The sequence below is a fragment of the Hesperophylax consimilis genome, chromosome 9 (genome assembly GCF_061612785.1).
Source record: "Hesperophylax consimilis isolate HC1 chromosome 9, BYU_Hcon_1.0, whole genome shotgun sequence".
Classification (NCBI taxonomy): Eukaryota; Metazoa; Arthropoda; class Insecta; order Trichoptera; family Limnephilidae; genus Hesperophylax; species Hesperophylax consimilis.
The window spans coordinates 35,745,241-35,769,988 of NC_142844.1; the positions used below are offsets into that span (position 1 = coordinate 35,745,241).

The 24,748-nt window shown below is 34.2% G+C and overlaps 1 protein-coding gene across 2 annotated transcripts in view; it reads left to right on the forward strand.

The window, feature by feature from the left end:
• LOC149421275 (aminoacylase-1-like) overlaps window positions 1-24,748 on the forward strand; it is a 30,887-nt gene that overhangs the window by 3,240 nt on the left and 2,899 nt on the right. For both annotated transcript variants that reach the window (XM_089635926.1, XM_089635924.1), the window contains exons 2-8: window positions 2,136-2,305; window positions 18,282-18,453; window positions 18,616-18,762; window positions 19,353-19,423; window positions 20,132-20,248; window positions 23,540-23,635; window positions 23,746-23,879. In XM_089635926.1, coding sequence (XP_089492052.1) covers window positions 2,282-2,305; window positions 18,282-18,453; window positions 18,616-18,762; window positions 19,353-19,423; window positions 20,132-20,248; window positions 23,540-23,635; window positions 23,746-23,879 — 761 coding nt within the window. In that variant the 5' untranslated portion in view covers window positions 2,136-2,281. The remainder of the gene's footprint in view (window positions 1-2,135; window positions 2,306-18,281; window positions 18,454-18,615; window positions 18,763-19,352; window positions 19,424-20,131; window positions 20,249-23,539; window positions 23,636-23,745; window positions 23,880-24,748) is intronic.

A 24,748-nucleotide genomic window follows, 5' to 3' on the forward strand; every position in this document is an offset into this window, starting at 1 on the left:
GCAAACAAATTATTAATGTTTTAAAAAATTACCCCAGACGACCCTTCGTGCGAGTTTTCGCTAGGCTAATTATTTTTCTTTCATTTTCTGCTTTAGATATTAGTCGTCGACTTTCAAAACCGCTCTGGAATTTTTAGTAAATCTGTAGATTTCACGAAAAACTGTTTGGAACACTGTGAAAATATATATCTACATAATTTTACATTATTCTTTTGGTATTTAGTGAAAAATATTAATAATTTATTCATTTTATTTATTTACTTACTTAAGTACTTTTTGTAAATGTATCACAACCAGCATAAATTTCCAGAGCAGATTTTGCAAGTTGACAACTCATAAATGTATCACAAACAGATTTTTTTGCAATCTAGTTAGGATGTAACATTGTCTAAATATGTACTAGTTTTTGTTAGTTCAAAAAACATATTTCTGCCTCATAATGACATTTTATTTTTCCGATTTTAATGAAAAAATATCTTATTTTATTTCTAGCACGGCAAATACTTTATTTTCTCGCAATGCAGTTGTATGACCAGACCTAAATGATGCAAACTCTGCAATTGATTATAACAAGTTGCTAAATTGATGGCTTCCTCTATATTCCGATTGGTCGTTACAACATGCAACAAGGGGCAATGGCTGACCTAATTCTCCGCTTTGTGTCCCTCTTCTTGCTTTCATTTGTTTATAATGGAATATTTTCTTACACAAACAAATGCGTAGAATAGGGTTTAGTTTAACAGCCTTAATGTAAACAGAAAGATATATTTATTACATTTGGTAGATTATATACTATTTTTATAAATATATAAACATATTATCTGGTAAGACCAGTTTACATAAAAAAAACAAGTCAGTTATGACGATGGCGCACCGGGACAATTTTCCAGTGGCACACCGAGATTTAATACTTTCATAGCATAAAGAAAATCACATTCAATTCTAAATACTTGGGGACAGTACTCTCCATTATTTCAATAAAAAAAAATAAAAACATTTTGGAAGCCTAAAAGTTGTCACGGCATTATTTGCACCCATTTGAAAGAGAATCCAAAAGGCAATTAAATTCAATCTAAAAAACAGTTAAAGGTCGACACTTGAAATACACACTACGCAGGTAAATTAAATACGAACTAGAATTTGGGCAACACTTTTGAAAATTAATACACTAGTTTTCAAAATGCTCATATTTTCAGACATTTTGGTATGTATTGCATAGAATATAATCAATTATTACAGTTTGAGGATTTTTATCAGTATTACATTTTCCTAAGTATTTGGAGTTAAATAATTTGTATATTGCTTGAGTTAGCAGATGTGACAAAAATCACGTTAACATCTTGTCCGCAGCTAGCTCAGAATAATACTTAAGTATATTGCTGTTTTATACTTACCTCTTCAGTCGTATGTTCTGCCTTCTCGCCAATTCGTGTCATTTGGGTGGGGACAATGGAGGTGAATTTAATTATGAACATCTATTAATTAATACTAAATCGTAATTATACTTAGATCTACTTACATCTATAACTTAACTAGTTGTCATATGGTTCGGATTACTTCTCCACTATTCACATTGTCATTTTTCACGGTTACTACACTGTTGTCACTGAGTTGATTTTGTTCGATGGCCTTAGTAAGGCCGAAGTCCTAGGTGGCAGCTTCTGCAGTTCTGCAGCTCAGGTCCTCCCAGCCGCGTCTGATCACCGCACTTTCTTCGCCTCCCGCCCAACATTACGTCGCCGGGCGGAGGATAACACTTGAAAATCACTTATCTAACTCGACTGTAACTTCTTCATCCGCCGCCCAGCATCACACCGCTGGGCGGGGAACGCGTGCTTCACCACCACTCCTGTCTCGGTCTCCTCTCTCTCCCGCCTCGATCTTGACTGTCTTTCTTTCTTGAGCTCGTAGGACCTGTCGCCCTACCCCGCACTTCTCACTTACTTCTTTAAAACCCCCGTCTGTCAACACTTGTCTTTGGGCGCACACTCTGGGACACTCTCAGTTTATAACTCAAATTTATTTGTGACGAAATTTGATTCGTCACACAGACTACAAGTTGATGTTTAGGGCCATTTTCTGGTGCTGATGATTAAGATGTAATATTAAGAATGGAATAATCTTTTTCTCTCCAGATGAATGTTTGGTGTTCCTGAAGAAGCAGGCGGCTGACATCGGTCTGTCCTACCGTGTGTACGAATGTGCACCCAAGAAGCCCATCGTGATCCTGACATGGGAGGGAACAGAACCCGCACTTCCATCGTGCCTCCTCAATTCCCACATGGACGTGGTGCCAGTTTTCCCAGTAAGTCCAATCATTTCATCTTTACTAATTCCATCACAATCATTCATAATTCCATTACTCAATCATCATTCCATCACAGATAATCCAGAACTTGACAAATAACGAAGCTCCAACACAATCAAGACCTCCATCACCATAATACTTAAAATAACAAAACTTTGCATTACTATAAAGATCAGCCCTTTTACCACATTTCCTGTGAATATATTTATAGAATAACTGACATGCACGTCAATAAAGACGTACAGAGACTATTTACAAAAATACCAAGAACTTTAAAACACCGGCAATATGAAGATAAACTCAAGGAACTAAAATTAATAACGTTACAAGAAGGGGTGACTTGATTGAGACTTTCAAAATTTTGTCTACTTGCCCCGGCATTCAAAAAATCTTCACCACCAATAAAAATATAAATCTTCGTGGATACTCAAAAAAAATTAATAAAACACTCTTTGCATCCAATCTTAGCTAACACTTCCTTGCAAATAGAGTATTGGATGCATGGAAATAGCTTCGACAACATGTCAACGATTCTACTAATATAAACCAATTTAAAGATTCTTATTTAACTTATTTTAAATTTTAAAAACTTAATTACTATTAAACTTTTTGTGAAATCATAAATGAGCACATCAGTAGAATGTTGCCTGCTCATTAAAAAAAAATAATAATATCAACACATTATCTGATAAGATTATAAATTTACATAAAAAACAAGTAAGTAAGTAAGTTATGACAAATGTAGAATCAGATGGCGCACGGTGAAAATTTTGCATTGGCATAGGAGTTAAAGTGCCTTGGGATATCTTCATGTTTTTATATTGTATTTTATTGCTCTTGATAGTTCCCCAAAATAAGTTTTCCACCACTCATGCGATTTTATGTATTTATGGAAAATTATTATTTCACGACCATAAAACTATGTGTTAATTAAGTATTTAAAACGGTTTTTAATGGAAGAAAGTGAGAAAGAAGGGCAACACTACGTGTTGATTTTCATCGGCCATGTTTTCTGAAGGCTGTTTATGTTTCGTTTTTCGTGTATTTTTGCGACTATTATTTGTAGAATTTTTAAAAATGTAACAGATAATTTTTGAAATATATTTCAAAACGCATTAAAAATATAGTTAACAAAATCACTAAGCATAGCGTGTTTTGGATAAACCACAGGAGGTTATCCACCTGAGGTTACCTCCCTGGTATAAGTAACATATGGTTACTCCTCCAGGGCTCTCATAAGAACTCAAATTTTTTCCATCAAACGAATCTACATTTATTATAAAACAAATCTAGACCGCCAATGTCCCTGCATAGTGGTTAGGCTGCAGGATGCTTACAATAGGGTGTCCCTTATATTTCAAAGTTTTTATTTTCTAATGCATAGGTCTTAGTTTTGTTCCTTTGCTTCTAAAACACTCGGATTTTTTTTTTTACCTTATTCGGAGCACGATAACCCGTGCCGACTTGCACCGAATCATGTTCATACAAGTTGCGCGGAAGTAGCGGCGCGCACTCGCGGTATCTGTCATTTGTGTTCAGTTATTCTCGTGATTATCACGTATTGTTTTACATTTAAAAGATGGCAGTGGAATTAAGAAGCAATAAAAAAAGTATTTTCTTAGTTGGTGACGTAAATTATCAAATAACAGGCGCAAAGTTACCGTCTAACCGGCAAGTTCTTGCAGTACTTTTTTTTAACAATCGCGAAGTTAAATTGACTGTTAGTGAAAGCGCGAATCTCGTCATTTGAGAGTGTATTATATTTTGGGAAAAAGCTAGAATCCCTACCAGAGCTATACCTAACTGTGTAAAAAAACTTGTGGATCTTCACCATGCTTGGAGGGAGTTGAAAAAAAATTCAAAAAAAAAACACTTCTTTACAAGCGCCGTGAGGAGGCTTTCAAAACAATTTAAACAATATATTCGATATAGCACACGTCGATGCTTTGGAACGGATGAAAATAGAAGAAGGCAAAATATTTTTACAAAAACAAAGAGAACCAGGCCGTCCAGGATGCTTAGCGGGTGTTGACAAAAAGTTAGCCGAAAAAGAAGAAAGGACAAGAGAGAGAAAATTAAAAGAGAAGAAAAGACATGAGCAAATGTGTTTCGCGAGTTTATCGTCATCTCTTACTACACAAGATTTTATACAAACACAAGGACATACCGATCAACATACCAGCTCTGAAGAAAGCCTCGAGGAACCCTTGCCAACCACCTCTCAAACGGTTTCTGAAACTACTACAAAAAGAGGACGGAAAAACTTTATCACGCCTAAGTTAGTTGCAGCTTTAGATAGATGTCAATTAAGCATAGGGTAGACCGAGGCTATTCGGATCACTTTTTATGTTTTCTTGAACAAAATTAAAACTAATACATTTTCGAAAAAAAAAATTATTTAATATTAAGCTTTTGTCATTTTTATATGTTTTAACTTTAATGATCAAAACATTAAGTAACTTAAAAAAAACATATGACTATTACTGTAGACCTCTCCACCGATCCGAATCACCCCATATATATGTGGTGATTCGGATCAGTGGTGGGGCTACTCGGATCAAACCCGAAAAAATAGTTAAGTATGAAAAAAAAACAAAAACCAAAAATAGGTTTTGGAACCCATAACTTATATGAAAGTATTATGACACTTATTACACTCTTATTGGCTTACACACCGCACAAATAAAAAACTTTACTAAACACTTTCTTGTCGTAACATTTTTTGTGGCACCATTCTTTGCAAGAAGAACATTGAATCCAATTTTCCTTTGGAGGATGTACAAAAGCTTCATTGCAATAAATTCAAAACCACTTTCTTGAAGCCGACGAAGAAGCTGTTATGAAAGATTTTTTAACTTTAAGTCCCGGGGTACCTTTTCCTTTGAACTGTAATTTTGGGCGGTTTTTGGTGGCATTCCAATCATAAATTCATCCTTCTTACGTTTACCCTTATACAGGACAAATGGAGGTATGAATGATCCAACTGCATTCATACAAGCCAAAACAGTTACATTTTGACCTCGCTCGACACTTGTCATTGATACGGGACGATTATTTAGGGGCATGCCGGTTTTGTCCATATTATAAATGCATTCTGGCCTTCCTTGTAATTGACAGTCTCTTATTACCTTTTTCAGTGTGTCATAAAAATTTTAAATTTTGTCTGGATCCATTCCGTTAATCTTTGCTCGAGATAGTCCTTCTGGTTTTCTTATGGAGAGGTATGGATGACGCGTAACGATGAAACCAATCTTGACCTGCCATTCCAACTTCTGAATTAAATCTTCGTAGAGCTTGATTACCAAGACGATTACAATAATCAAAAGCGTATTTCCTGACCATTTTTGGAGTAATGCCGAATCCACGTTTAGATAAATAAACCAATCTTTCCGCAAACTGTTTTTCAGATTCAATATCTATTGTAGGTCTTGCTCCTGGATTAGAGATGATCCCGGTGATTGAAGTCGTATGTCTTTGTAATATCATGTATGGGATTCCGTAGCTCACAGCAGCACTGCGTAATCCCATTTCATCGGATTTCATTCAATCTGTTTCAAATAAAAATATAAAACAATTAACGCATCGAATTTTAAAGGCATTCAAATATGATCCAAATAGCCCCCCCACCGTCGGTCCGTTTAACCTCACATTTATTAATATGATATTTACTCAAAGTAAAGTACAAAATCATACAAAATGCAATTTTTTGCCCTTTAATTCTGTGTACTGTGCATTTGATTGATAAATATATAACATGTGAACATGACTAAATAGCTTACCTTTTCAGAAAAAACACTAAGAACGCAGAGAACAATATTACATCAGGCATTTATTTGAGACGTAACTTGTACGATCTTCACACATATCGATTTTTAGCAGTCAACCCACGCAATCTGTAATATCGGTAATTTTACTATTATGGCATCCGGTAGATGGGGAAGCTATGTCTAAATTCTTTCATTGTCATTTGGTTACAATAGCCGAGATATATCCATATTGCTTAGCTTGATCCGAATAACTCACCTGATCCGAATAGCCTCGGTCTACCCTAAGGGATTCTGTCTATATTCTTCATGCTGTAGTAGAAGCGCTAGACCTTAGCTGTGATGATTTTCCGATAAACAAATCGTCCATTCAACGCATTCGCACACAGAGTAGAAAAGATAGAGCGGAATCTATAAAATCAGATTTTCAGGATAATATGCCTGAAATGGTGACCGTTCACTGGGATGGGAAATTATTACCTGGACTCAACGTGAGAAGTTCTAAAGAAGAACGCCTGCCAATTCTAATTTCATTTGGAGAAAAGGAACAACTGCTGGCTGTACCCAAACTGGAGAGCTCTTGCGGCCAGGATCAAGCTAAAGCTGTGTTAAACGCACTTCATGACTGGAACATCGATGACAAAGTTCAAATAATGTGTTGTGACACAACTGCATCTAATACAGGGCGATTGAAAGGAGCCTGTGTACTTTTGGAACAAAGACTAGACAGGGAATTACTACTCTTTGCTTGCCGCCATCACGTTTACGAACTGGTTTTGAAATGTGTGTTTGAAACAAAAATCCAACAAGTTACTAGTAGCCCTGATATTCCAATGTTCAAAAAGTTTAGAGACAACTGGAAAACTATTAATCCTGCTGCTATTGAAACATACACCGATATCGTCACACAACATTTTTGTAATACAACAATAGAAGAACTGTTGACATTTTAGAATCAAGAACTGCAAAAAACCATTGTACGTGACGATTATCGTGAGCTGATTGAACTATCTATTATTTTCTTAGGAGGAGATAATGAGAAAAAAATTAATATTAGACCTCCTGGAGCGATGCATCAAACAAGGTGGATGGCTAGAGCTATTTACTCTTTAAAGATATGTTTGTTGCAATCCCAGTTCAAAATTAGCGCCAAGGATAAACGAGCACTTCAAGACGTTTGTTTATTCATTGCGGTTATATATGTGAAACCATGGCTTGGATGTAGTCTGGCGGTAAAGGCACCAAATCAAGATTTGTGCTTTTTAAAGAGGCTTAAGGAATATGAAACTGTTGACAAGTTGATCTCCAAAGCAGCCCTGAGCAAGTTTAGTCAACATCTTTGGTACTTGTCAGAAGAAATTGCCGTTTTGTCACTCTTTGATGATGAAGTTAATACACAAACCAAGGGAAACATTGTAGTTAACTTACAAAGAGAGAGTTTGTATGATTCTGGGAAGAGATACATTCCATCGAAAGAAGATATGTCTGATTTTTTGTATGGTAAGTAGGAATACATAGTTTTATTTTTTATACTGTTTTCACTAAACTGATAATAAAACTTATTTATTATTGCAGGAAAATTATTAAGTGATTTTGTGTCTGTCAAAAGCACAAATTTATTTTCTCGATTAAAAATTGATGAGAATTTCCTCCAGAGACCCGTTTCTACGTGGGACGAAGATGTTGCCTATATAGAGGCAAAACGAAAAGTTTTTTCTTTAAGGGCAGTTAATGATACAGCTGAAAGAGCTGTAAAACTAATGCAAGATTTCCATGGTTTGATGACTGCAAATGAAGAACAAAAGCAATGCAACTACGCTGGCTGTGTGCAAGAGCGCTGAGCATTCTGTATCCAGATTGTAAAAAAGAGACCCTCAAAGGAAAATATCCTGCCTGATCTGTAATTTTATCTTCTTTTAATAAATATTCTTTTAAATATAAATATTTAAACTGCTTACTTTGTACTGTTCATGATTTATTCCTTCTGTGTACTCCCTGTGTGTAATAAAAGTTTATTATTATTATCATTATTTCAATTGATTTCAATACATAACGGAAAAGGTTAAAAACAGCAATTTTCAAAATCTTCAGAGCTCTGTCGGCACGGGTTAATGTTGACGTAGGAAGATAAAATTTTGTATTTAAGTAAGTCTGGGTAGTTCAAAAAGAAATAGTGGGTATGCATTTTGATATCAAATAAAAAAAAAATTTTCAACCATATAAGGGACGCCCTAGCTTACAATATACACAAAAATATAATTTACAGTATTAAAATATTTTCAGGAATATATTATATTATAGATAAAATAAAATAAACCTAAAAATCAAATGGATGAAACAGCTGCTTGAAGGTTAGGCCATCTGTAGAGATAACAAAATAAAAATAAAAATGTAAAATTAGAAACAAATTAGAAAATTTAACCAGAGAGTATTCCACCCATCAACTGGCAGTCCCATCGAGAATGTTCATGGCGTGCGTCTGTACACGAAGATCGACTACCGCACCCCTCCGCTGGATAACATGATTATTCTCTGAAGAAAAATGATGTGGGAAGGTTGGGGGAGTGTCCGAAGACCCTAGGGTCTAAGTGAGCGTCAGCCAAGTGGAGGGTGGGCGGAAGGTCGCCGAGCTTGCTCGGCCATCCCTCAAGCCCGCACATGGCGGTGGGGGAGGCGCAGTTGTCTGATTAGGCAAGGACGAGGTCTATTTCTCACCCAAAACGGGTTATAGACCGTACATTTTGGATGAAAAAATGTGACAAAGACACAACAGTTCTAGTGTGAAGTGATTTATTGTGACAGACTAAATTACAGTGGATCAGTAATATTCCGAGACAGCCCTGACAGAATTTATCATTTTTTCAAAACTATTTTGTCAAACAAATAAATATTTATTGTTTTCAGATTTTTCGGATTTTGTTTATTTACGAGTAGGTAAACGTTCAATCAAGCTCTTATTGACACCTACAATATTACTTCGTTGACGTACCTGCTTCGTGGTTAAATGCGTAAAGGGTCTTGAACTAATTAATGGTTTTAGGTTACAAATTCCACAACAAGATCGCAACATAGATTAATATTTCATATACTATCGTTTCATTACGAATGTACTCATACCTATTGAATGCATTTGAAACATGAGCTTCTTATAATTCCCCCCCCCCCACTGACATGTTTTTTTCCTCTTAGTTCTTAACCCGTTCAATCTTCTAGTTTTGAAATTAATTTCTTCTTCGTATTTCAGAGGAATGTCCTTTGTTCTTACATAGTTATATTTGATTTTAATGTTCAAGAAGAAGCAAGAAATGCCAAGAATAGCCAAGACGAAGTAACAAGAGGCAAGAAATGACTAGAAGAGGCAATAAGAGCCAATGTGAGGCAAGAGGAAGTAAGTAGAGAAAAGTAAATGCAATATAAGGCAAAAGAAGCAAGAAACGTTTAGGAGAGCCAAGAAAAAGCCAGAAGTGACAAAAAGAGACCAGGAGAGCCAATAAGAGGCAAGGAGAAGTAAGAAGATGCAAGTAGAATTGAAGAATTGAATTGAATTGAGTAGAAGAAAGAAATGGATGGAAGTGGCAAGAAGAAACCAGAAAAGACGAGAATAGCCAAGACAAAGCAAGAAGAGACAATTAGAAGCATAAATAGGTAAGATGAGCAATGAACGAGCAATAAGAGACTAGAAAAGGCAAGAAGAGCCATTGGAAGGTAAGATGAGGTAAAAAAGCCATGACGAGCCAAGAAGCAGCAAGAAGAAATAAGAAGAGACAAGTTAAGCTAAGAATAGCCAAGACAAAGCAAGAAGAGGCAAGGAGAGACTCAGATAGTCAAGAGAGAGCCAAGACGACTCGAGAATATCCAAGAAGAGACCCGAAGTGGCAAGAAAATGGCAAGAAACTTTTTGAAACTCGAGGCAAGAAGAAATTTGAAAATTTGAGAGGCAGGTATGGGTACCTCCGGCCCCAGAACCATTCATTGGATAACCAACACCCTTTCCATAGATCACCCCAAGTGGTTTGCTACGTTTGGTGACTTAACAGGGGTGCCCGGGTTCATGGGGTGAGGATTGTCTAGGTCTTGGTGGCGGATCCATCTGCCCATCTACTGTGTGGCTGTGGCATTTGTGGCTGTGGTTTTGGAGAGGGAGATCTTTTTGCCTTTCCTGCTGGACTCTCTCAAACCATTGCGTCTCTCTTAATTCAAAGTCCGTCACTCCTGGACACACTGATCCCCAGATTCCTACCCACCCCTCATACCTTTTTCCTTACTAGATGTCCTCTCTTTCCTTAAAAAACCCTCCCACAGCATCCCTAAAGATGACATAGGCCCTGAGGGAAATTATTTTCCTCAGGACTTCCTGTGAGCTAATGTTAAAAAAAAGAAGAAGCAGAAACAAATAGAAGTGAGAAGCAAGAAACAAAAATAAATGCTCAATCAATTCCTTTTTTCCCACCCATCCTAAATTCCAATATATTAGGTTGTCATGTATACCAGTCGATTATATAATTAAACTCCAACCTCCATCCAATACTCCAGAGCATGTGTTCCAAGTCCTAAAAAAAATCAGTGTCCCCTGGTGTACTGGTCTCACCGGGACAGGAGTGCTCCTGGCCGGGTGGGTATATTAGTATCGTATCGAAGAGAGAGAATACAATTTATGCAGAAAGGTGAAGCAGTAGAATATCTATTTTTGACTTTACTTTGAATGTTTTATGTCACCTAAATCTCAAATTTTCATTTTCAATGTTGTCTAGCTAAAGAAACTCGCAACACACTCGGAATACCATTATTATAGTGCATCTTGTCTCACTAGGTGTTTATCTTATCATGTCTCGTCAGGTGAATGAATATCTTTTGCAAAATCAACATATAATTTATAATGAACAATGATAATAATTTAATTAACATAGGTTTTTTTGATAATCTCACAAAAGCCACAGCTCTCCAGAATCTGTTATTGTTAGTCATGCAGTCTCTATTTACGGAATTCTAATACAATTGTTATCATTTAACATTTTAAGATCTATTTTATTCTAATTTATCTTCAGCAATAAAAAGTTATCATTATTCTTATTAACTAAACCAGTCATTCCCCAACCTGGGCAATATCACTCAACAGTGGGCGATTTAAGTCACTTGTGGGGCGATCAAGAGTTAAAAGTCCTTTAGGGGTGATTTTAATACGATTTTGGGCAATAGACATACTTTATTATAAACACTGTAGATAATTCAGCGCTTTTTTTATTAAGATCTAAGGTTGATGCAATTTAAAGATTTCCGTTAATTAAAATACCAAGAGATTTCGTGACAAATTTTTTATTTGAAATATGACTTTCTGGGCGACATCATTTATTGGTTTGTCCTTGGAACTAGTAAAATTTTCATCTGCGGCTCATAAATATTTTTCGGTTTATTGATAAAAAGACAATTTTCTTTTAAGACGTTTATTATGGACTTCTTACGTGTTCAAAGACTAGCGTCAAGTGACACTCCAGAGGGGCCAATCTTGTCAACATCTGACAGCTGGCGTTGGTATCACCACCAACATAGTGACATGCATAACAGGCGCTTTCACTGTACGTGCCATGAATGATATTTTGAATGGATCCCAAATGGTTTAACAGGCGTACACGACGTAATGTTATTAAAGAAAAATTAACATATACTTGAAAAGTACATAGTGGGCCCCACTTAACATTTTTAATTGTTATTTAAATATAAAGTTTGTAATATTTTATTGGTTATCAGTTATAATATCTTTTAAGTGACTATCTTAATTGTCTGTCAGTTAGACTTAACTTATAATAATGTTAGATTATGAATAATTAGTTATAGTCATTCAAAGACTGATGTGCTTTATGACACATGACATTTTGTACCTAATGACACCTTCTAACTTAAATACCACTATTTAAAAAAAAGTTATTTTCATAGTATTAATCTTACGCTCGTAACGGCAGCCCGCACGGTACTGTCTTCGCGCTCTCGTTACACCGCAACGTAACACTTTCATGACGGTAGAAGAGTTGTTGAATACGCTAAAAAATGAAGTTCAAAAAATACAAACCGTTAAAGACTCGAAAACCAAAACTAATATCGAAAAAATTATTATTGATCTTGACAATGAAGTGAAATCTGAAATATTAAAAATGCAACAACAAATAATTCAACTACAAGACAAACTTATCGAAAAAAAACGACCAACTGGTGGGAAACTTTGAAAAAATAATGAAAAGCGCATCAACACCATCCTATGCACAGGTATTATCAACAACCAAAGTCACTCCTCGAGAAGAAGAGAGATTCTCAATCATCATTTCGTCGACCAAAAATAATGCTAAAGCAGAAGAAATTGAAAAGATAATAAAAAAAGAAATAAATTTAAGCAACATAAAGATAGGAATAAATGGTTTGAGAAAAACAAAAGAAGAAAAAATAATAATATCATGCCCAAAAAAGGAATATGCAAATACCTTAACCGCCGAAATAAAAAAACTGAATACCGATTTGGTGGTAAATGAAATTCAAAAGAAAAGACCAAAAATAATAATAAAAAGATTAAAATCCAATCTTACTGAAGACGAAATAGTTTGCGGAATAATTACCCAGAACGAAGGAATTGAAGATGTTTACAAGGAAAGTGAAGACAACAAAATCACACTTATAACGGAGATAAAAAACACAAACATAAACGAAAAGCAGCGCCAGTTCACTAGCTACATCATGGAAACTAGTGGCAAAATGCGAAAAAGTCTCCTTGCACTCGGTAAACTAAATATACAGTTTCAACGAGTAAAAATTGAAGATTGCGATCCACTGACTCAATGTTTTCATTGCTGTATGTTCATGCATACGGCTAAAAGATGCCTACACCGAACCAGCCCTCCAATTTGCCCACACTGCATGGGCGATCACATCCTTTCAAAATGTCCGGGAAGAGAAAAAACAGTACCAGCATGTGTAAACTGCACCAGACAAAATTCTAAATATGGAGAAAAAAACACCACGGACCACGCAGCCAACAGTATTAGGTGCAACTATAGAAACAAAATGCTGAAAATTGCGAGGGATCGCATCGATTACGACTAATGATGCATATTATTAATTACAAGTGTAACGAAAACCTAAATAATATGCACAATATTTCAAAAAAATATTACGAAAAGCCCGCCCGCAAAGTGTTAACACGCAGTGATAATGTACAAGCCAACACATATAATATTATAATTGCAAATGTGAAGTGTATTCCCAGCGCCAACATTATTGTTAATTTTATTACTACCTCAAAATGAACGACTTTATAATAAACGCAATAGATAATTCATATAAAATAGACGAAAGGATTTTTGACACGGTAAATAATACAAACGATTTTATAGATATAAAACCTACAGCCAGCCTAATAATAATACACATGAACGTTAATCTTTGGAAAAAAATTTCGAAGAATTTCTAATAACTATTAAACAATTAAATAGACTTGACTGTATAATATTATCAGAAACGCATTCATCGAGTGAAATTAATTATAATATACCGGGTTACTCGTACTATGCAACAAAATATAAAATTAACAGAAATAGCGGCGTCGCCATATTTGTATCAAATATTTACGCTGTCACAAGTGTAAATGAAATAATGGTGAATAATGTCAATTTATTAAACTTGGAGATAAATTTTATGAATTATTCATTTAATATCATTGCTATTTATCGGACACACTCTTCTGCTATAACCACATACATAGAAGAATTAAAAAAAATATTACAACATCATAGAAACAAAAAAACAATACTCATCGGAGATATTAACTTAAATATCGCTAATGACTACTCCTCTAAGGATAAAGATAACTATTTAAATATGTTAGCAGAATTAAATTACATTTCATGTATAAATTCATACACCAGAAACATTATCGGACAACGACCATCTTGTATCGATCACATATTCACAAACACCAAAGATATACAAAATATATCATCTGCGGTAATTAAAACATCTGTAACGGATCATTTTGCATGTATATTTAAATATGACTACAAACATCAAAACCTCTCATTACCAACCACAACGGCCGTTAATAATACTGATAAATACAACTATAGTATTAATATAAATTCTCTCACTAAAAAATTAAGTAACGAAAAAGAATGGCAAGAAATATATCAATGTAACGATGTAGAAGAATGCTGCAAAATATTTGATAAAAAACTGAGTTTTCACATAAATGCTTGTAGAAATATTAAATCTAACAAAACATCTTCAAAACTAAAGCCAATCAAACCATGGATAACTCACGGATTAATCATCTCAATTAGACACAAAGAAACACTCTACAAACAATATACAAAACAACCGGAAAATATAACATTACAAAAACATTTCAAAGCTTATAAAAAAAACCTTACATATCTAATAAAAAACACAAAGGATGACTACTACAAACAAAAACTTGAATTATCTGGAAATGACAGTAAAAGGATTTGGTCCATCATAAATGAAATTGTCGATAAAAAACATTTAAAAAATAAAACAATCAACAATGTAAATCATAATGATTCAAAAATCTGCTGTAAAGATAAACCTCTAGAAGCCGCAAATGTATTTAACAATTTTTTTGCTAATGTAGGAAAAAACCTCGCTAAAAAAATCCAACAAGGCCTTACCCCAAATGACCCAAATACTACAGTAAATAATGAGCATAAATTTGAATTATTTCAACCAACAACACCAGAAGAAATTGAACAAATTATTACAGGTATGAAAGGAGGTTCTGCCCCTGGTTTTGATGGGGTCACAATACAAACACTGAAATGTATAAAATCACAAGTATCAAAACCATTAACTCATATAATCAATACAAGTTTTCAAAGCGGAGTTTTTCCAACCATGTACAAACAATCTGTAATTATACCAATATTTAAAACCGGCAATCCGGAAGAACCAACCAATTACCGCCCTATTTCTTTACTATCAAACATTGCAAAAATATTTGAAAAAATTGCCAAAAAAAGATTAACTCAGTTCATAAAGATTAATAATATAATTCACGAAAATCAGTTTGGATTCATGGAAAACAAAAGTACAAAAGACGCCATTGCTAAATTATCTAGTACCATACAAGACGCTTTAGACAAATCATTAAAATGTGTTGGTATTTTTGTTGATCTCCAAAAAGCCTTCGACAGCATATCCCATGTCAAACTAATACAAAAATTAAAGATCGTAGGTTTTAATGACACAGCATTAAGTTGGCTAAAAAGTTATCTTCACCAAAGAACACAAGTTGTAAAAATTAATCACGCATCTAGTCTACCACTCACAAGTGATTTTGGGATACCACAAGGTACTGTTTTGGGTCCTTTACTTTTTATCATGTACGTAAACGATATTTTCAAACAAAACCTCAGTGGAACAGTTATATCTTACGCAGATGATACAATTATCATAATTAAAGGTAATGACTGGAAAATTGTAAATGAAAATGCAAATAATGACATCCAAATCCTAAAAAACTGGTTCGATACAAATCTACTTACAATTAACGCAAAAAAAACAGTTTATATACCATTCACAATAAATAAATTCAAAACTAACCCCAACATTCATATAATAATACACAACAAAAAATGTAACAAAGATGTTTGTAATAAATCATGTACCATACTTAACCAAACAACTGAAATAAAATACCTCGGTGTAATTGTAGACCAACATATGAAATGGAACAGACACATATGTGAACTTGTTAAACGCATTAGAAAATGTATCTATATATTCATTAGATTAAGAAATGTTCTCAAGCTAAACAACCTGAAAAAAGTCTATTACGCACTAGTCCAATCATTACTTCAGTATGGAATCATTGGGTGGGGAGGTGCATATGAAAAATTTTTAAGCTCTGTTAAAGTGGTACAAAAACTAATTATCAAAGTAATTTTGAAAAAAAAAACCAACTTTCTCTTCAGCATCATTGTTCAAAATTTTCGAAGTACCAAAAATTGAAGACCTCTATAAAAAAGATGCAATATTACAAATATATAAAGAAACTGTAGTAAAAAAACTTAAATTTAACTCATCCTTAAGGCATAATTTTAACATCCAAATTCCTCTATTTTCAACACAACAAATGCACAATAACTACATTTACAAAGGCATAAGGTATTTTAATAGTCTTCCCGAAGAAGTGAAAAAAATACCAGATTTTATTTTATTCAAAAAGAAGGTCAAATTTATCTTTAAAAAAAATTAATATCACCTATCAAATGTTATTACTTCAATTCATGTTACAACCAAAATTAACGTCACAATCCTCTTTTATGTTTATATTTATTGTACTGTAATAATGTTAATTACTGATATAAACATGAAATAATTGTCAAATAACTCCTACGCCAAGCTCAAGAGCTAGCACTCTTCATTGGAGTAGAATTTCAACAACATATGTTTTACACTATTACTTATTATTACCTTATTTTATGTACAATGTAACAATGTAACAATGTTATTAGTTAAACAATAAAAAAAGTTAATATCATTTAAAAAAAATTATTTTCTGATTTACCCGAAAACGAAAGCTTAAACCTAAAAAATTACCTCAAATTGCAACCTTGCACCGAGACCGATTCGCGGACACTAGAACTCTCTCAGTAATCCTACAACTATCATAATCTGCCGTTATTTTTATTACAATGAAACTCGATTCCCACATAAGAAGTTTTTTTTTTTTCGGTCCCTTGAAATTCCATACAAAGAACTGCAAAAACATGATTTTTACCCACATAAGAAGTTTTAGCTAAAACTGTTTCCCGCCTAAGAAGTTTTAAAAGTTCTTATTGTCTGCATTCCATTTAAGAGGTTTTAGAAGTTCGGCAGTAAAACCATCATAAACCGAAACCTGTGTCACAACATAGGTACCTGAAATTAACCTTTTTTCAACAGTCATAAAATGTACAACTTTGTTAAAGCAGATTACACGAGTTACACAGTGACAGCTCGAGACTTTTGTGTTGGCTAAGTATTGGTGTTGTTGTAGCGGGAAACAATAAGATATTTTTATTTCATTTTGCCCACAAATTTTAGAAATACTTTTTAATGTGATACTAGAAAAAAAATTTGTCATATTTGGATCCCACTTAAGAAGTTTTTTTTGTTGGGTCCCTTGGAAAACTTCCTAAGAGAGTTACACTCTAGTTTGAAAGCACAAAATCAAACTCTATAATTCGCCATTATTTGTATGTCAAATTCAGTAGTAGCCGCGCTCCTAGACTCGAGTGCCAAGCTTTGTTCACTGACTTGAGTTATCTTACTCTTAAACACTCGGTTACTATTCCGCCGTCTAGCTTGCTCTCACTGACCATTTTACCTGTCACCAGGGTTAATTATTGTTGTTTTAGGACAATTCAGTAACTGAAATTCGGTTAGTCCTCAGCGTATTCTACCAACTATCACACGTGTTTCTTTTCATTTCGTTTCGATATATTTTTTGGTTTGAATAAGCTTAAAAGGAAGTCTTCTCGCAAGCGTAAACAAGACTCCTTAACTTGAAACCAAAAAATGTTAATTTAACAATAGAAGTGTTTGTTTGTTTTTATGAAAAACCATATTTTGTATTTATGCACTATTATCCGCTGTTTTCACTAATTGGATACTTGCTCAGTTTTTGGGATGGTAGATTAGTGATAGAATACTGTATGTATATCGGTTAGTTTAAATACAGAATTTAATGAAATAATATTCCGGTTGAATAATAAACAAAAGACCGATTAGTGGTCGACTGTGCAAATGCTGTGGGTTCTCACCCAGACGTCGCTTCAATACTCTGCTGGCTAAGTCCTCCATCATCATTGCACAAGAAATATTTTCCTCTAATTAGATGGTAGTAGGAGATTTTCAAATATTGTCAGATTATTTGTAACCTTATAATAAGTGGAAGATGCTCTCAGTATTGCCCTGGAGAGAGACCACCTTTCCGAATCGTAATGTTGCTTAAAATGACTGGTTACTGGAGTACCTTTGGCAGCTTGGTACATAATGCCAGGTACTTAAATCTTCATTTTCTCTCTCTCTTTTCTCTTCCTCTTTTGTCAGACTCGCATCATTCCTCAAATGGGAATACCAAGTTTGCATTTTCCAAGTTTCATTCTTAACAACAGCTTTCAAGAAGGACTTGAACCAATAATAACTCACACTTCAAACTAAACTTCCAGGATAGTTGGACATACCCACCCTTCAGCGCCCACATTGACGATGCCGGGAAGATTTTTGCCCGAGGCTCCCAGGACATGAAGTGTGTGGGCATCCAGTACCTGGAGACCGTGCGGAGACTGAAGTCCAAAGGAGTCACACTCCGGAGGACTCTACATATCTGCTTTGTACCAGGTTATATAATAAATACCATATTCAATTTATTAGGGAATTATTGAATAAAGCTTGAATTGATGTAGAATTATTGAAGCTTATTATCTAATTATTTAATCATTGCAGATCTCCTACCTATGTATAAATAAATTTTGTTTATTTGAATATGTGTTTGTATTTCAGATGAGGAGATTGGGGGCCAACTAGGGATGGCGCTGTTTGTGCACACGGAGGACTTCCGGGCCCTGAATGTGGGGGTCGCACTGGACGAGGGAATTGCGAGCCCCACTGATGACTATCTACTTTTCTACGCAGAAAGGAACATTTGGCGTCAGTGCAAATAATTATTTTCAACAAAAATTCATCGCAGCGCTATATATCGGGTGGGATTTTGCTTCCCACTTAAATGTTTTTCACTGGCTCTGTTCCCTGGTCATTTGTCTCCAGTCCTGAAATCTTCCCATCCTGTTCCAATTTCCATTGAGACCCCTATTTGGCCATATTTGGTATCCCGTCATCTATCACTCTTTTCACATGGCCAGTTCATCGCATTCTTTTGAGATATAAAGAATCTTACAATGATTTAATGCTTGCAATGTCTTTGCTTTTGTATAATGGCCCTTTGCATTGAAGTTTAACTGTGATGTTGACTGTAATTAACACAATTAACACAATAACAACGGTTGACAATGATAAGTCACCGGATAATCATGGATACTCTTTAAATATCTACCTACAGTTGTCTTGCTTTCAGGCTCTTTCTGTCGTAGAAGACTTCATTACAATGCTTAGTTATATTCTCTTGTTCATGATTCCGTTAAATTTAGTTTTCCAAAGCATTTCTCTTTCATTGGTCTTTTGGTTTCCTCGTTGATTTATTTCTTTAGTGTATATATTTAATATTCTGTGTTTTTCTACAGACATCATCGTCACATGTGCTGGTGCTCCGGGACATGGCTCTCTCCTGCTAGAGAATACTGCTGGAGAAAAGGTGGGTTTTTCTCCTATATTTTATTGGTGCACAATACGCTTAAAAGCATTTAACAATGACACAGAACCTTGACTGCAAAGGCCTAGCATAAACATATACATATATAGTGAAGCAATATTGGTAGGATAAATTGCTGTCCACATTAGTTTATCGATATCCCGATCATGAATGCTGATCGATAAATTAACCAATATCTGGAGGGAAAAAAACGTCCCACGATGGCAACACTGATGCATGTGATATGTGTACATATTTTATTAGACGTCAAAATTATACATGTTTCTTTTACAAATCATTTTATGCATTGTTGATTGCTTTTTAACCAATGTTCAAGTGGTCGTTAGCCATTACTCGTGATATTCTGAATAACTATCGAAACTCTGTTTCCCTAAGTTCTAATTTGTTAGAATTGAGCAAAAAGCAGCCTGTGAAAGTTAATATCTGCACCAAATTGTTTCTGCGATTTTTATTGACATGTAGACAAGGGAGCGAACGGGCTCGATAAACTAATAACCTTTTAGTCGAGACAACTGTCAAACATAATTATTGAAGTCAAGAATGTTGACTAAAAGCCTACTGTTTTGATAAAGACATTTATTGTGTTGTTGTTGGCTTTCATGCTAGGGCACCAGATATTCCTTCAAGATGATTTGATAAAATAATGACTGGTAAACTTGTCTAAATGCATCCTTTGGCATGTTTTTACAGGTTCGCTATATTGTCGATAAGTTTATGGACTTCCGTGCCAAAGAGAAGAAGAGACTGGAAGCCAACCCTAACTTCACCATCGGTAATGTGACATCAGTAAACCTCACCCGTCTCTATGTAAGTACCATACACTCTATTTACCCATAGTAAAGAAATGCCGATATCTCCAGCACATTACAGTGAAACCTCATTCTTGATAGGTCCTCGGGATCGTTTTTGATAGGTCCCAGGGATGAGGGAATATAGAAAAAAATATTTCATATATTTTAAAATCTTTAATTTTTTAGTAAAATTGTACAATAACTTCATGCTTTAAAAGATTAATGCACTAAAATGATGCATAGAAGAACGAACGATGCTATCTATTTATGAAATTGAAATCAAGTTTTGTATGAAACTAATGATAATTGGAAAGAATAAACGAAACTTGTGGGAAAATTGATTATTCGAAGAACGTATGATTGAGATTTCACTGTACAAAGTTGTATGTATTTTATGTATGTAAAGTTGTATTTCTTTTTGTTTATGTCTGAAGGATTACTATATATGGTAAGATTTTTTATATTTTTGTGTTTGTGTACTGTAGAAATATTTGGTTATTTATATTTATAGGTGCACTGAGGAAAATCTTGGGCAATTCGTACATTCCTATAGTTGTGAGTTGAGTATATTATTAAGATCAAAGATGTGTGTATTAAAATGAAATGACGCACCGCAGTTCAATAGAAGTGGTTTATTAAGTAATGTTAATATAACTGATTATAATTACAATCTTATTGATTAAATTGATGGAAAGATGAAATGAAAAGAACCAACTGAAATGATGTGAACTTAACAAGCAGGAGTGAATGAATCAATAATCGTAATGTTTTTTCTTATCTATCGTTTGTCAATATTCCAAAATTTTAATTTCTTCTTGAGTGTTCGAGACCAGTAGGTAGCTGGCAGGTTATATTTATAAGGAGTTACCTACCTACATAGCCCAATTCCAGGTACAATGATGTTTATTTTTTTTTATTTTTTTTTTTTTATTAGGAACATTAACAGGTTTATAACATAACATGCATAGAGAGAGAGAAAAAATAAGTAAAAGAATTAGATTACAACCCAATAACCAATGTTCACATCATGCAATAAAGATAAAGAAGGTTAAAAAGCAATAAACAAACAAAGAAAACAAAGAAAGGTTAAAAACAAAGAAATGTTAAAAACAAGGAAATAATAAGAGAAAATGTATATATATATATACACGTATAAACACATACATACATATATATACATACACATGCATATACACATATAAATACATACGTACACACATGTTGATGTTAACGAGAGGAAAAACTGGTTAATGTTGCTGTTGCTGTTGCAGGAACTTTACTGTAGCATTTGTCTCAATGATCTTGTTTGGTTTTTGGCTGAGTAGGCGGGCTTCAGGCTGTTGATTTTTTTTTTAAGTTTTCTTTAATTTTCAATGTGGAAGATTTTCTCGATTCTGTAGACGCCCTCAAAAGGGGCTTCATACGGATGTTGGAGAGGACTTCTTGATTCGTCTGTCTTGTTGAAGATCACGTTGATAGCTGTAGCTAGTTGCTATAGCTGGTTTCTGTAAGCTGGCTGCTGTAATTGATTGCTGCAGCTGGTTGCTGAAGCTTATATTTGAAGCTTCTTGTTAGATCGATCTGTCTCATAATTTGTACAAAGTCACGGTGCATTGTTACAAGGAGAACATCATAAATTACGGCTTTGACCAGAAAATTTCAAAATTTTCAAAATGACATGTTTTTACCCGTCACAGGTCAGATCTATATAATATAGGTATATCAAAACACACGCGTATTCGAATGCATCGTTGTGTCAAAATTCCAAAGCAATCAGTGAAGAAATTTCGGAGTTTTAAGATTTTGAACAAACGAACATTTTTATTTATATAGATTACCATTTATTAATAAATTATTTTAATACTAGTCAACCTTCGATAAGAATAAAATTGTGGAATTACGCATTTGGAAATGGATTGCAAACATAGACACATGAATATTAATCATATGTCTATGTTTCAAATTATTTTGATTCTACATAGAATTGATAGCAGAGAGTTTGTAAGAATTTATTTGAAACAAAATAAGTTTTTAATAGCATCGATTTGTAAAAATAGCATGAATAATTTTTTCTAGGTACACATAATAGCACTGAATAGAATGCTGTTGGTACATTTGAATAATGTTTGATGAGTTTAACCGTTTGTTAAAACAAAAGTAAGTTATTCTGAAAGCTTTGTTACAATTTTGTTATGCCATGTAAAAAAAATATTTTACTGATGATTTAGATAGGTAGTATTTATGTGTCGTATAGTATGTACGTGATAGAATTATTCAGTTGAAATAAAAGGTAAATATTTTTCAGCTTTCGTAATGTAAAGGGCCCATCACGAAGTCAGGCGTCGTCGACCTTGATGGATTTTTCAAATGAAGTTAGGGTGTGCAAATAAAACTGTACTAGCCCAAAGTCTTCATTTGTTTAAAATGATTGTGTTCTTTACTCGACTGTTATATACATAGGTTTTTTGTGTTTTGTGAGGGTGTTATTACTTACACTCATTTGATTCCTTCCCTCGTGCTTGAATTATGAAAAGAACCGAATGAAATGATGTGAACTTAACAAGCAGGAATGAAGGAATCAATAATGGTGATGTTTTTTCGTAGCTATCATTTGTCGATATTCCAAAATTTGAATGTAGCCAGTAGGTAGCTGGCGGGTTATATTTATAACAAGTAGCTATCTGCCTACCGTACCTATTTATAGTTGTTATAGTCGTTTTATTATGTTTATTTCTTTACTGGAATATCATGAAATCAGTGTTTGTGTTTAACCTGATGTACACGGCTGTCGCATATGTGATCCATAACTTTTCACTACAACACAAACATACATTTACAGCCTTACTAATAAAAAATCACTTCCCAACCGTTAAACGTTGTTTTTGTTATACATTGTACAATCACTGTACAACTTTTATTTTGAATGATCACTAATAAAATATTTGTTTAACTGTCTTCGTAATATTTGGCAACATAGAAATATAGAACATAAAATACCTTGAAAAAATTCCTAAATTCAATGAGAAATTATTATTTGAAGTTTACACAACAGATAAATTACCCCCTTTGACTGGATAAGCAATGTATACATCTTATGTACCTTTCCATGACTATTTTATTTCAGTTTCTATTTTACGTTTTTGCATACACGGTCGTTTCTAAATTGAATGAAAATTATCACCCCGTTTTTTATTGAAACCGTGTGTCAAAAAATGCAGCGTATTTAGATTGCATTCGAAAGGCCTTGTAAAAGTTAAATTGGTCATCTTTCAAGTGGATTAATTTTGTGTTTAAATGTTGATTCTAGGGAGGTGTCCAGACTAATGTGATTCCAGAGACTTTGACTGTAGTGTTTGATGTCCGCCTCACAGTGGATGTAGATCACGAAGAATTTGAAAATATGGTAAAGCCAAAAATTTTGATTATTTTAATTTTAAGAAAAATACAAAAAAATATTTTTATGTGAAGTTGCATTCTGTACTTAATTATTGATGTTGTCGTTTTGCTATTCAGATTCTAGGATGGTGTAAAGAAGCTGGAGACGGTGTGACAATAGAGTTTGAACAGAAGAATCCTAAAGTGGGCGCTACTCAATTAGATGAATCCAACATCTACTGGTTGGCTTTCAAAAAGGCAGCCGATGAAATGTATGTTCTATTACTTATTATATATTCTTGGGTGATTTCTACATACAGCTATAACCCCGTTATTTAAAATGCGTAAAAATTTTGTGTTAGGGGGTTTTCAATTTGATTAACCTTTTGAACGCGTTAATTTGCTCCGTTTTATCTATACCCGTACGCGGTACATATTTTCAAATACCTATGCACGCAATTAAATGTCAAATTATAGCATTCTGGCATGATTTATTGGACTATATAGACAGAACAGATTATTCTCCACAATATGATAACAAATCCTCGTGTGTCAACACTCTTGGATGTTTATAAAAACAAAATCATAAAATTTCATACAAAGACGTACCGTATCTTTTGAATGTGGTCCCGCCATTCGCTCGGCGTGTGTGTAATTAGGCCACTGCGTTGATAGACACAAGTGGAACACCATGAGCACTTATCATTTTTTGTTATGAAAACTTTTTCTAAAACTGGACACGTAAATTTTATGTCACAAAATAATAACAAAATTGAACTAACGCCATCCGTTGACAAAATCGTAAACTATGGCACTCGAAGGCGCAAAGAGGCTCACTTGATTATCGATGTTTTTAAATGAAACACAATTTTATTTTCGAGAAATTCTTGTAGATGTCAGCATCGTGATAGTTCTACAAATGTTCAAGCGAGCGGGAAATAAATTTATGTCAAAAGACCGCTGGAATATCGGCATTCAAAGTTTCCGTATCAACTGTTGATACGGCCGCGTGTGAGTATGGACTTTTTGCCGTAACAACAGTTGATACGGCCGCGTGCAAAGAGTTAACCATTTTCACGGTCCCCGTTAGATGCCAATTTTCACCCTATTTCATCTTTTAATCAAATGGTGATCGATCCAT